Genomic DNA, 15,081 nt, shown 5'->3' on the forward strand with positions numbered 1-15,081 from the left:
AGTCACCTTCCAGTGTAAAAGGGGTTGGGGGGAGGAATAAATCACACTTTATATTGTAAAATTGGACCCTGCTGCCTATATCTTTCCACCTGATCTACTAATCATATTCCTTCAAATTTTATATCCCTGACCCTTGTAAAGGGATTGCAATGAAGGCGTTTTTTAAGCTTCATTTTAATAAGTCAATATGAAAGCTCAAAATTATTTAAAGCTTCTTAAATAGGATTACATTTGATTTCTTATGGGAATAGTGGGGGATAGTCAAGTGAAGATGTTCTGTCCTGCTGGGGTTTTATTACATTAAAGAAACAGCATCCTTTTTGATAAGGAACACTAACTTCTCTACTATGAAAACAGAGGTGATTTTGTACAGGAGGTATCAGAAGTTGGGAACCTACTATTGTAAATACCCCGGTGTTATTCAGTGCAAAGTTTCAGTGGAAAACCTTAAACAAGGGGGTTACCTACATTTAAGATTGCTTGCTAGGCACATATATTGTGTTCTAGATGTCACTAGAGGTACTGTCCACAGTCAAATTCTGCCCTTAAGTGGACATGGTGACTACACTAAAGCCCATAATACTTAAGACTGAGATTCAGTCCCAAGACTCGGAGTTTTATGCCAGGGGAAAGTGAATCTGATTGCAGCTGTCAACACAGTTTAGTCACCTTCCATCCTTAGAAAGGCCTGAGCCCACATCCTGGTTTCAGTGATACTTTCAACTCCCCTCGTATCATGTTGTCTGTCCATTGTTCTCCATTAAGCCCCGAATGATTTCTGAGTAAGGTGTGGAGGAACTAGCTTGGCTTTGGGGTTGCATTGGGTGCAAGTCCGGGCCAAGCTGGACCTCAGGGTTACAGAGAGATTTCCTTAGGGTTGAACAAGGAGGCTTGTGTCAGGAGTGAAGCAGGTTTCTGTATGTCGGGAATCTGAGGAACAGAGAAAGCATCAGAGCCAGAAATGAACCACAAGTGTGGACACCTAGTCCCATGCACTAATGACAGGAAGGATAAGGTACCACAATTTAGCTTTCACTTACTACAGAGCAAGCACATGCACGCTTCCTGCAGAGGCATGGCAGGCACCCATCCACTTTGAATTCACCTCACCGCGTTCTTTTATCCATAGCCACAAAGCCTTGGTCATTCTAGGAGTCACAAGGAGGCGAGTATCATGGCATTTCATAGATTTTAGGGTCGGAAGGGACCTATTAGGTCATCGAGTCCGACCCCCTGCCCTGCGCAGGAAAGAGTACTGGGGTCAGATGACCCCAGCCAGGTGTTTGTCCAAACTCTTCTTAAATACCTTCAAGGAAGTGGATAGCACCACCTCCCTTGGAAGCAGATTCCATATTTTGGCAACCCTCACTGTAAAGAATTTTTTCCTGATGTCCAATCTAAATTTGCTCTCCTTCAATTTGGGCATCCACACCCAGTGATAGGCTCAAGCCAAGGGCCAAGATGTGACAACCTGTGAGTTTTGGAAAGTTCAGGTCTGGCCTAGAACTTTGCAGCTCCGGCCCAACTGCATATATACCCATTTTGCCCGGGCCACCTGCCCCCTTTCCTTCCCGCTGCCCATCCTTGAGTGATGCATTCAGTGCAAGAAGTCTCCCCTTCCTTGCTCGCTAGCTTTGGAGAAGAAATGCTCTGGTGTGGATACATCACCCATTACACCATCATTAGAGAGGACAGATTCACTTTTCTGGCCCTAAACACTGGCAAGAGACTCCAATTTGGCCAAAAGTTGAAAGCAAAGTTAACAACAGAAGGAAGCTAAGTTTTCAGCATCTGCATTTTGATCAGAAAGAAACACCTCAATAGATTTCACCTTTCTGGTGGTTTCACTTGCTGAATGACTGTCGCCGTGGAATCAGCAGAGAGAGCACTATTGAACAAGAGCCTGTTCATTTATCAATGATAAAGTAATTCGCTGTGCAGACAGCAAGATAAGCAGAGAGGCAGAGACCTCTGGGTTCAATAGCAAACCCCCACAGACCTGGACAGTGCAAACTTGAAACTTGATATTCCAGCAACCACCATCTTCTCTCCAAGGCTGTATCAAAAAAGCCAAGTTATATGGAAAACACTCAGTAACATGTGGGGCATTGTCATGCCCAAGTTGCCTAACCTAGCAGTATGTTAGAAGTCAAGAAACAGGGCATTAACTATTTACAAGTTCCCAGAAACTGGGAGAAAATTGTAGTTCTCAGGTGAAAACTAAAAGGCCAATGCTAAAGAAGAATGAAAGTACTGGGTACATAAATACTTTCATATCTGGCTGGCCCTTTAAAACCAAAACGATAAAGTTCATTTGCATTTAGATCTCTTTGGCTCCCTCTTTTCATCTAAAGACAAATCCTCACAAAGGCTGCTTAATTAGACCAAATTAGATTTCCACCTAGTGGCTTGTCATTCATTAGAAAACGCTGTTCTTTTTTTCTATTTTGGTAATTATAGGCTGGTCTCACAGTGTTCACTTCAGACTCGAGGTCTGACTAGCATTCATGATTTTGTGCAGATGAGAGGAAAATTATTCAGTCCCATCAAGTCTGCCCATTTTACAAGTTGGATAAAGATCATCACTGGAGTCTTTTATGTAATGGGGTATCCTCTTTCTTAAGTCTTTAATGATTAATTGTAATAGCATATCTCATGGTAATTTTCAAGACTAAAAGCTAAGTACAAACAGTTCTTGCATGAAGCTACTGTACCAGAAGGCAGTCTCTCTCCCATGGATGCATGTACTTCCATTCTCTCTGAAGGCTCCCCTGCAACCTTTTATCATCATTTGTGTACCAGAAGTACCCGCAAGATTTTGACCCCGTTGCTCTCGGTTCTGGGCATACGCATGTGCATGCTCCTTGCTGGAGGAATTTACTGTTTCAATGCACAGAACAGCCAAACCATGAAGAAGTGGGTGTGTTTTGATCTCCATTTAGGAAGAGCTAAGGCTGCTTTGATCTCTGAAGTTAAAAGCAGGCCCCACCAAAGTAAAAGCCACTCCGCCATTATCTCCAATAGGCCCATGGTTTCACCTGCTTTGCCAAATGAGACGGGTTGTAGGAGGCGAACCCAAGAACTGAATTCACGGGACCCCATCTAGTGCCTTAACCTCAACACCATCCTGTCTTCTCACTCTGGTGTATAGCCCCTACTGACTAGTCTTCGGGCTGTGGACTTCACACTTACGCTTCTCTAAAATCGTGAAACATCGAACCCAGGAAACTTACCCCTCTCACTTTCCATCCTGCCTCAGAGAGCCATTCAAGCATTTTAATTACTTATTTTCAAAGGGGGCTTTGAGAGCATAGCACCTTTGCTTTCACAAGGAGCAACTTAAATAGAGTCCTACCCTGACGCTCTCCCAAACTCTCCAGTAGCTAGAAGGGAGCATGCATTTCTGCTTTAAACTACAGAGCTTACAGCCGCAAATTAATACCATGTACTCCACACTGCTCCATCAGCCAGTTGCCACCGCATTGTTGTCTGCCATCAGAGAGTAGGATGAGATGTGGCATAAAGCAGAAAAGGAGATGTAACTCCAGCTGTCCTACCTCCCAGTCCAACTCAACATGTACGCTGCCATGCATCCTTTTCTCAGCCCCTGTCAAGGGCAAGCTACCACCTCTTCAGCCCAAACACATGAATAAGGCAATCAGGAGGCTTAAGGCTTAGGGACAGATCCCAAATTCCAAGCATTAAATAAAAAATCATCTTCTAGTCAAGTGAAAGCTGGAAAGCAGCTCATGAGACAGGAGGAGGTAGAAAAGGAGGGCTAAATCTCCAGTTGGGTATGGCATAACCTTGAAGTCGTGGCCATCTTCCAAGCCTGATGCACTTCCAGAATCGATCCTACTCCAGTGTCTGCAGTCCGCTCAACAAGCCAGAACCAAAAAGAAACGCTACTGCAAAAGTGCAACTAAACTGAGTTCATAAAGACTGAGAGAAGGGCCATGAACAACTTGGGGCAAGGTTTATGGTAGCTGGTTGGGAAGAAGAGGGAACTAGGAGGGATTGGGGCAGGTCCTCTCTGGTTTTGTGCAACTACTTAGTCTTGCCTCCCCAGACAAGTCTGTCTCAGAAGTTACAAAGTATGAAGTGTTTTGAACCTAGTAATTTATTTCCCAGGCACAGAGTTGTCAACCCTTTAGCACATGTAGGTGGCTGCAAAGGTTCAGCCTGCCTCACCCTTATTTTCAATGTCTGAACTACACTGAGACACAGTCCTTAGATGTGGCATGAGATCTTGAATTCAGTGGAGGCTGGTGACCTCTGAGTGCAGACAAGCAAAACAGGCATGAAGGTGCCACTTGCAACCAGTTCATGGCAAGGGCCATGAAATCTAACCCATAGAGGGGTGACCCCAGCCCCACAAGTCTCGGTGGTTTTCATTATTTGGAGAGCAACTCTTACACAGGGAAAGAGTTTTAAAGCAGGGACAGCACTTAGCACTTCCTCTTCCAGGGCCTCTACAAAAATTAAACCTTGCAACTCCCATCCGTGAAACTGAGGCACAAGGCTTGTGTCCTGTCACCAGGTCTCACCTTAAAGGCTGCAGGACCACTGCTATCTCGGTGTCAGTTCTCATGAGCACTCAAACCCATCCTGCTCTCCCCATCTCTACCGTAACTACTTCTTGAAATTCCTTTGGACAAAAATATAGTGAAATACTTCACAATACAAGTTACTGGAGCTGAGGCTGGATCTCTCCCTTGGCAGGAAAAAAAAAAAAAATCACTAGGAAGAACACATTTTCCCTTCCAAAACTACATGACGTGCCTTTCAATGATTCTATAAAAAATGAAAAGAAATAAATGAAAAGAGAATGACCCCTGCTCTTGTCAAAACTTGAAACAGTCCAGTAGCTCTTTGATTCTCTTTCTGAAGTACTCCTGTCGCTGTCTTACTTATTTATCCAAGATTCACTCCCAACTTGCAAGATTCGCTCGCAATCGCTGCTCAACACGTTTGACCTTTCACTCATTTTCCGACCGAATCAGACATCGGCCGGCTGTTTAATTTTATTATTGCCTCCCAGTGTTGTACACAAATGGCACGAGCACAGTAGAAGGCAGTATATGGGTACCCAACCGGCTCTTTTCTTGGCTCTGCCACTGATTTACAGGTACCCTCGAGCAAGTTTCTTCATACACTCCTTCAACTATTAACAATCCTGGTCAAAGCCAATGAGCCATCCTGTTTTCTCCTCCCCACACTTAAACGAGGAATTGGAGTCTGTTCTGTGTCCTGGCAGCGGAAAGGGGTGAGAAAGGCCTTCTGTGGAGTATCCTCAGAGCAGGGCCATTGTAGCAGAGGATCACCCTTTGGTTTCTATGTTAATTTTATACTCAACACAAGGGTGATAAGTGAACTCCTCCCAAGACACTTTCCATAGTACAGAGAATGAATCCAATGTATTAGCGAATTTCCTTAGCATTTTTTCTGATCCATATTACAACTTTCTCTTATGAGGACATGTAAAAATCCATGTTAAGAATTGCTATAATTAAGTCATTCTTTTTTCTCTATTGTCTCAGCCCAACTAATATTTCAGTCATTAACCAAACTAATCTGTGTTCAGGGCTTCTGTTATAGTTTCTATGGGGTTTATTAGAGCCGGTGAAAAAAATTAACTGAAATATATATATATTTTTTTAAAGAAAGAGCTTTTTCTCAAAGCAATTGGTTTCTTTTGAAAGTTTTCTGAGCTGCCAGCAAAGAACCCAAAACTGGAATATTTGGGGGTTTCTGTTTTTTCCTTTTTCTGTCCTTTTATTCGCCCCCTTTCGGCTCCCCTTCCCCACTTCTTTGCCTTTTGTCTATGCAAATGTAGTAAGGAAGGAAGAAAGTAAAAAAAAAAGCAAAACAAAAAAACCCAACAACAAAGGTGGGAAAAGGAACATTTGCGCTTCCAACAAAAACCTGAAACATCACTGAATGTTTTAAAGAAAATCTCTCTCAGGTTTCCGGGCAAACTAATGACAGTATTCTAGGCAGCGCAGTGTTTCTAGAATGCCAATCACTAATATCTGGGGTCTGTAATACAGTAAGAAAAAAGGTGTAAATGGAAAGGTATGTACCATCCTGAGAACGTGGTCACCTGCTGAATGCTTATTGTAGTCAGTCTGTTATTGCGTTGAGGTTCCTATGAAAACTCGGTGTTTGACCGGGGGCAGGAGAGCAATGAAACTTGGCTCAGTGTTCGATGGGCTAGCGTTCAGCACCAAAACGATGTACATTGGCTCCTTCCTACTTTGTTTCAGCCATGTATTCTCCCTTTAGTCTCCACAGCCAGCCAAAGGGTCTGATTTTGTAGTCCTTGCCTGGGCGGGACTCTTAATAAGAGGTCCCCAAGGCCTGTGTAAGGTCCAGGCCCGTAAGTCAAGATGCATACTGGAGTCAAAATGTCCTCGGATAAACCCAAGCAACCTCAGAGTCAGTGGGCAAAGTCTGCAGGTGGTGCAAATTGGTTCGGCTCCACTGAAGGCAATATGCCAGCTGACACCAGAAGAGGACTGGGTTCAATGAACTGACCATGGGTGTAGCTGCAAGTTAGTTTGGCCTTCATTGAGACCATAAAAAGCATAATGAGGATGTAGCACAAAAAGCAACTGGGAGAGCAAGGTGAGCTAGGTCACCCTTCCAGCCCTGATACCATCTTTTCCTGTTAGTTGCTCTTGTGCCCCATGTGGCTTCTACTGCCCCATCTTGTAAATGGTGTTCATCCTGAGCACTTGCCTGGAGGGGCAAATTGATGCAGACAGCGCTTCCTGACCACTTACACCAGGAAGTGCATTTCTCCCCATGCCGTAGGATTTTTACAGCAGAATTGTTGGGGGACTAGAAAACCATAGCTACATCTAGCACAAGAACCATTTAGCTCTTCATCTCCTTTAAACAACATTATGTTGTGCAACCCAGAGTTATTTAAAAACTCTCAAAACTCAGCTTCAACTCACCCAGCATCAAGTGTTTTGGTTAAGTCATTACCCTATCAAGTGTAATAGCCGATATTAAATATGTGCAGTGTGGGTGAGGTGAAGCTGATGGCGATAATATTAGCCATTGAGTATTGGGGTTTTGAGTTTCTTATTAATGTACCAGTCATTTATTCACTACAAGAGTCACGCTGAATGCGCTGGACCAGCTGTGTAGGTCACAGGAATAGGGGCTGGAGAGGTTAGCTCATAAAGTTCTAACCTTTACTGTTCAATATAAATTAGGGTACTAATTAGGGTATTGCTTATTTGTACTGACACACATGGCTCATTCTCCCATCTGCATCATATTATGATGAAGTGTCATAGGTACTGTTCTGCCTCGGCTGATATTCAGGTGTCACCGATATATTATGCAGCCCTCTTTACTTTCACTCTGGCAGTGGGGACTTCGGGCTAGAGATCTGAACACAAGCCTGTGCCAGGAACCCACACAGATCGTGGTGCCCGCTACACCCCTGGACTTATTCTGCAGTCTTTCACAAGTCAATTAACCTCTCTGCCTCAGTTTTCGCAGCTGCTATCCAAGGATTATTGCTTAATGACGTGTTGTGAGGATTAATAAATTAGGACCAAATATTGTGGGCCTTAATCAAGCAAAACTCCTCTCAAGCTTGACCTTTAATGTTTATGAGAGTCTTTGAAGATGGCAAGTGCTGATGATGATTATTATTCTGCTTAAGAATGGAAGTTACAAGGAGTTGGCTCCATATAAAAGTACCTGCCAGCTACTGCCTGGTAGCATTTCTCTAGAGCTAACGACCCTGGATCTGTTTGAAAAAAAAATTCACATTTTTACTAACCACTTCCAGCAAGGGGGGAGGGGCAAATTTTGCTTCCGCTTTTCCCACCCCCTTAAAAAAAAGCCTCAAAATTTGCCTTTTTTCAAAACACTGAACATTCCCTTCCTCATCTACCTAAACCTGATGTTGAGCTACTGTCCCCCAGAGGCTCTCAGTAGCTCAGATCTGATGTATCCCCGCACTTTGTAGCTCACCGCCTTCTTAGAGTGTAATCAAACATCAAGCTAAGTAGCAAATAAATCTCCCGATCTCATAAGCTGCACAGCGAGATCATGTAAATGCAAATGAGGGGCTTGATTTCAAGCTGTCGCGGGGGGAAGGGGGGAAAAAATGCTGGGCCTTGTCACTGCAATCACTTCACTCTGCAAGTGCAGTAAATCAGCAATAATAATAGTAATGGCAGCATGATGGGAGGCTTTACTGTACAAGGGGGTGTAATGAAAAGTAGAACAGAAGGTAAGGAAAGAAACAGGGTTGTATGGATTGAAAATGCACAGGCGTGGGGTTTGCAGGCTGCCAAAGGCCATGGAGTCAGCAAGGAGGGGACCGGGCATCCCCACCTGAATAAAGGCATTGAGAGAATTCATGAATTTCCAGAGCATCCCCTCCCCGGCGAAGGGCTGCGTTCGATACAGGGATTAAAAATACATGCCTCCATCTCTCTCTGCAGCGCTCTGTTTGCAATCTGTTTTTCTATCCCTCTCGCTATCTAAATCTGCATAAAGGGATTAGCAGGAGGGAGTGTTTAGAAGCTGGCAGTTCAGCTCAAGGCGCGCCAAAATGTTTGCCACAAAATGTGGAACGCCCAAAATGGCTGTGTTTTGTCTCAGATTTTAAGCATACCCCAGATTCACACCGTCCCGGGCCCATTTTCAACTGCTTTTATTATTCTGATGCAGTGACGGATTCCCCCCTCTCCCGGCGCTATTGCAGTATAGGGTTTAGATCGCACGGCTGAGCAATTCTGATGCCATCCAGCAGACGGCAGCAGCGTGAATGGGCTTCATATTAACTGTGCATGTATGACCATGTACACATATGACCACATACACGCCAATGTGCAATGGCTCCATTTGGGAGTCCTACTGAGAAAAGAATTGCTGGGTACAGTGCATTCAGTTTAAAATGGGGTATACTGCCTTGTAGAGGAACTAATATAATTTGATCCCCATAAAAGCACCCCTAAAGAACAAATAGAAACAGTCAGGTGATAAGCACATGCCTCTCTCATTCCAGGAGAGACGTGATCTCTGCAGGGGGTACTGGCAATGCTTCGGGAAACACTTGGCTAGTCTTTTCTGAATGAGCTGAACGGATAAACAATATTTAAGACGCCTGATTTTCCTCGCTCAGGTCGTAAAGGGAGAAAACTTGCAGAAGGTACCCAGAGAAAATTAGGACCGCCTGGGATGGAGACAGAGATGGTTTTAATTAGAGCTGAGAGGTGGGAAATAAGGCAGAGAGATGACATCTTAATGAGGTTTAATGAAGTTGTCTGCTGATGGGGACAGCTGTCAGACAGATCTGTATTCCAGGCAAGCAGCTTTGTGACAGGCTAAACCTAAAAGGGAGGCAACGTTGGTGGGTCAGAGAAAGAAATCAGGAGCCTTCCCATCAACGGTGGGCGCTTCTCTCGAATGCTCAGTCATGCAGCGCGTCTAATCAACTGATGACAAACAATCTGAACGGGCTAACACGGTTATATCCACTCTGCTGGTTTGCGAACGAGACGAACGTTAATCCTTGATTCAGGTGCCTTCCTTGTATCACCAAGACAGGTTCGGCCTCGAGTATCTAATCGGTTGGGTTGAGGGAGGCAGGAGATCCAATCCTGACAGGGGCTTAGGCCCTCCCAGGTCCACTGACATCAATAGGAGTCATGTGTTGCCTCGAGATTTGACCCATCAGGCTAAATTCCCTGTTGTCCTTGCACATTGCACCAGGGCGAAGGGGCTCTAAAATGCCATCAAACCAAAATGGCAGTAGTGAGCCCCCATCCACAGCAGTGCCAAAGCACAGGGAAAAGGAAATCGGGTCCACGGCCTGGGAAGCAGATGGGCTGCAAGCATTAAAGAATCCTGCTCCTGCCATTTCCCTTCCCATTCAAAATGTACTCAATTAAGTGTTATTAAGCAGATTTGCAATGTTACAGGCCTTTCCACTCCTTTTTCCAGGCTGTCAGTGGGAGTTCTCCTCCCCTAACCATACATCTTCAATTTTAATAACTAATTTCTGACCTCACATCTTCATTTGCTAGGATCGCAGGCTAAGATCCCAGGGAAACGCCTGCCCTCATGTTTTTGAAAAATGCTACACCATTTCCCTTGTATATCAATGACAAGAAACCTAAAAATAGCTAGCACACCAAAGCCTTATAAAAGGCAGAAAAAAATAGATCAGCAATGAAAGCTACTTTATCATTTCTTGCAACAGTTTATACATCTTCAGCTTGCGTCCCTGGAACAGGCACAGCACGTCTTTATTTATGGTTTATTATTACTAAGCTGTATTCACAGTATAATAGTACCCAGAGACCATGGTCATCCCCAGTCTGCTAGGCACCGTGCCCATAAAAGACAACAAGGTCCGGTCCCAGCAAGAGATGTGAAGGAGGGCTGTCTGTGTGATTTAGCCAAAAATGCTCCAGTTTCTCTAGAAGAACACAATACTAATATCTGTTCACCACAAAGAATCAATGCAGGGATGCTGAAATGTTGTAACCACAATGAGAAGGAAGACTTGCTTGGCAATATATCTTTCATTGAGCCAACCGTACAATCAGGCGGGATGTTAGATGAACTTTTGGCTCCCTCAACTCTGGGAAAGAAGAGAGGTGTCATACAGAAAGACACAGAAGTGGAAGTGGATTCAGAAAGCCCCAGACCTTTGCAAAGTCTTTTCAGCGAACGCCATGAGAAAGCCTATTTCTTGGGTGACAAGAGAGCTCTCAAAATCCAAACTGTTCTTCCCAGAGCTGCCTAAACACTTCCCATTTGGGATGGAAAGAAGTTTGCCAACATTGCATCCAACTCAGTTTGCATCAGAGCTATGGGTTTGCAGGCCCTGTAGTTTTGGGGAGCCAGCTTGCCTGTTTGATCACAGCTAGGTAAAATGCGTCACTTGCTGGTTTGCTGGAAATTGAAAATGAATGAACTTAATGAATAAACAGTGACCTGCATAGTCTCATAAGCAAGAAAATGTGATTCAGACTCAGAGTGCCATGGCACAAAGCACCATATTTTCCATCTCCATTGCTGCAGCCCAGAGATAACAATGCGCTTGTTTCCATTCAATGGCTTCTTGCAATGGTTTCTTGCCCAGAGATGGACCTTCTTGTTTGAATTATACAGAGCTGCAAGTAGACCTTGAATTGAGACACCCCAAAGCGACGATGTGTAGAAAATGGCTTCAGGCCCTAAAGTTAGAGGAAACACAAGCAACTTCTACAGACTTCAGCACCGAGCTCCGAGAAATGAGTCCTGTTCTTGGCAAGGGATCTATTTAGCCCTCATTATTCGAGTTAAGCTTCACTGACTTCATTGGCCCCTTTGCCCAAGTACGAAGTAAAGGTTCTGGCCCAAAGCGATGCTTGTGTGATCATTACATACTGGATATGAATTGCCAGGGGGAGCAGAAGGCCACATATCTCCAGCTGAGCATTAGCCCCTGAATCGGAACAACATTCAGACATGGGTGACATCCACGCTCCCAAATGGTCCTAACAGCCAGAAACTCCTCTCCTGGAGGCCGGTGGTTGCCTGGTGGCCCTCTCACTACTATTTTCAGTAAGCAGACAGCTTCTCCCCATCCTTGCAGACCTGGAACAGGGGAAAAAGGCCTCAACTAACTTCTTCCATGATGAAAGCAATTTGATACATCGCATTCAGATCTCCACCTCCACTGAAGAGCTCTTCAGCTCAGGGGTAGGTGGAGTCTGGGTCCTGCCACAGGCTAGGACTGAAAAAGCCAAGGGTAGGTCAATGTTCATCAGCTACATGGTTCCTAAAACCTAAGTGAAAGCACTAATGATTAGCTCATCCCGAGAGATTGTAACTAAGCAATCCCATGTGGAGAAACCGATAAAATAGATAAAAATAAAGCCATGGGGGAGAAATAAAAGGTGTTTTATTTTTCGCTCCATGCACCCATTTCCAGTTCTGAATGGAACGGCTTTCTGAAGCCCGTAGGCAGGTGCTGTGCACCAAGCTGTCATTAGAGCAGGGCGACGTACCGTTCTTTGCCACCATCTCTTTCTTGACCCACTTGGTTTATACTCAGGCTTGGCAGGGAGGACAGGGTTTAGTCTGCCAAGGTGTAAATACCTCCCTTAATCACACAAGCATATTGACTCTGGAGTGTAACAACACTCATTTTGATAGCCCAGTGTCACAGCTGATACTTTCTAAGCATTCACCTGGGGATAGAGCTAGAGCAGACTTTCAGGCCTTCCCTTCTCCCAGACTGACCCAGCACACAGGGTCTCTGAAAGATGTGTATTTAATGCATTCACACAAGCCAAACTCTGCTTTAGTGGGGGGCTTCATTACCTGGCCTTGCTCCAACCATCTGATAGCAGAAGTCTGCAAGGCAGGGGTATGGGCTGTTTGGCAGCCAGGTACCACCTCTTCCCCCACCCCCATGCCCTCTTTCTCTCAAAAGTCAATAAGATTTCAAGATGCGCGTGTCTCACATCACCATGGAGATCATGGTCCAAAGAAAGGAGTGAACTGGGGTCAATTAAGCCCAGAGCTTGGAGATGTGCAGTCAGTGTGTTCATAGTTTTACTCTTCTGAGCCAGAACCACCATTCACTATTTTCCCTTTTCTTTCCCCTCCACCCCCCAGACCCCAGTTGCCTGTATTTGGCTGGTTAAGAATTATTGATCATTCCTGGCCATGAGCGAAAACACAACAGGATCTTCATGTACAGTCAGTTCCAATTTTCTAATGGAACCCATGATTTCTAAACGATACAAATGCAGCCAAAGAAGGTCTAATGGCTTGTAGCCGCTAGAAAGCTACCGCCTGCAGCCAACCTCTCCAGCCACCTTGTTCAATCAAGTGGATTTACCCAGCTAACCCAACAGATCTGGACATCTACTATTTCCATAGTTTGAACCTGTGCATTTTTAAATAAGCCAAGGCCCTCTTTTCCGGGGAATCCAGTATGGCTTGTGATTTGGGAACAAACCCATACAACTGTCACCATTTCACACACAGCTTTGAGTTCAGTGACTCCTGCTGACTTTCACCAAATTTTTATTTTAAGGCTTGGATTCATCTGAACATGGGAGAGCAGGATTCAGACATGTACAGTGCAAAACTAAAGCAAAGGCTGACATGACTTTCCCTAGGCAGACGGGACAAGTAACAAGTTTCTCTTACAAATCTATGAATCAAGTTGCTTTTTTGCGCTCATCACCATCATTCCCATCCAGCAGTCCAAACTCACTTGCAGATACAAACGACTGCTGCAGAAGAGCGAGGCGCCTAGTGGATATCAAATGCAATGAAGGACCTGGAAAGTCTGGATACACAGACATCAAAGAACCTCATTTTTAGGGCAAGACAAAATACGATTCAACGGAACAAAAATGGAATAACAGAAATGTGGCGAGAGAAAGCATGACCACGTGCACAAGTTCTTGAGAGCCTCAAACAAAGCACGGCCATCTCTTTCTGAAGGTCACTTCTCGGACAATAACCACACTTACAGGGCTTGTCCACAACAGCCTCGTTGCTAAGTCCAGTTGAACACAATCTTTATTAGTCATATGAAGATCAGGTTCCAACTAGGGACTGTTGTCTGAGCCTGCTCAGAGCAAGTCTAATTGACATGCTGCTTAAAAATGACACCAACACACCTATATATGGCTCCCAACATTGGGAACTTCTTAAGATGTTCCTCTGGGCTAGACTTATTCTGCCGGCCTAATCAGAATCTGTTACATAGTCTGTTTTCAGGGGTTCTGACTTGTTAAGCAAAACCTTTGCCTTTCTTCTTTCAGCCAGAACTTGGAAAACCTCGGAGAAGTTCCTACACTCTTCCAGGCCCCGATTTTACATATGGGTTATGCATTCGTGGGACCGATGGAGGTGTGCCTGAAGGTATGATAGTGATGCTATCAGAGGTGGGTCCACCCCACCGGGGTATCATTTGCAAGTTTCTAGTTAATGATATGCCTTTTTCCCCGTTGAGCTAAGGATGGAGAGCAGGAATGCTAGCATTTTACTCAAGTACATGAACGCAGTCTGTGGCATTTGGTAACTTATAGGAGAGCAGCTTTCTTGGCCTCATCTTGATCTAGGATGGAGCCATCAGTGGCCAGCAATAGGTATAGCATCACCAGTGAAGCCTAGGGAATGTAGACCAAGAGACTTGCAAGGGGCTCCAAGTGAGCTTATCCCTGCTTGAGAGCAGAACAACATGAAACAGTGCAAATCATGGCTTTCCTTTTCCTGACTTGGGCCTTGTATTGGCCTGGTTACTGCAGTTGCCATCCACTGAGCTCTAATAGCACTGAGTCAAACGTAGTAAATGGACTGGCCCATTCCTGTGCAAGCTTTTGGTACTGTACTAAAATCTGGCACCGACATGAAGGCTTTGTCAAACGGCTTTTCCAACCCACCTGGAGAGTTGGAAACAGAAGCAGTTTGCATGGGAAAAAAAATTAAAATCTCTGCTTCAGATATGGATTTTCCTCAGTTCTTATGATTCTCACTGAGAACCCAACTGAGGCGAACCTGGCTAAATCTGCCCCTATGCAGAGGACTTGCAAGAAGTCCTTGATGCATTGTTGCATTAAATGCACTAGACTTAAGTCTGTGCCCTCTGCACAGAATAAGTCATTCACCTAGGACAAGTCATCCAAATAATTTAACACCTTTCTCTTCTGCTTCTTTTATTCCATTCTATGCCTTAGCGATAGGCCACTGGCACTCAATGAAGCCCAGGCCTCCTTCCCAGAGGGAGATACCACGTAATTATATAGCCATGAATCGTGGAGCTCTTAAGGCTGGTTATGTCACAGCTCGGGAATTCAACCTGTACCACCGTGTCAAGGACATTCGCTGCAAAGAGGAAGACGGAAGTCGCTTTAAGAAAGCCCCACCAAGCCTGCCTCCAGATATGACTTTTGGAATCACAGCACGGTAAGTTGGTGGAGAGGGAAACCCTGTGGCTTTTTAAGGATTAGATTCTTCACTCACATCCTCAAGTCTATGTTTTCAATCAGTGATGCTAGTGCGATTTTTTTTTTGGGGGGGGGGGGGGGAAAA

General features: G+C 44.8%; 1 protein-coding gene across 1 annotated transcript in view; it reads left to right on the plus strand.

The window, feature by feature from the left end:
- The window catches only part of CFAP77 (cilia and flagella associated protein 77), a 96,380-nt gene that overhangs the window by 31,802 nt on the left and 49,497 nt on the right, over positions 1–15,081 (plus strand). Inside the window, exons 2-3 of the mRNA XM_019510713.1 lie at positions 13,812–13,911; positions 14,727–14,955. Coding sequence (XP_019366258.1) covers positions 13,812–13,911; positions 14,727–14,955 — 329 coding nt within the window. The remainder of the gene's footprint in view (positions 1–13,811; positions 13,912–14,726; positions 14,956–15,081) is intronic.

The sequence above is a fragment of the Gavialis gangeticus genome, unplaced genomic scaffold (assembly GCF_001723915.1).
Source record: "Gavialis gangeticus isolate Ggan-Ray unplaced genomic scaffold, GavGan_comp1, whole genome shotgun sequence".
NCBI classification, from domain to species: Eukaryota; Metazoa; Chordata; order Crocodylia; family Gavialidae; genus Gavialis; species Gavialis gangeticus.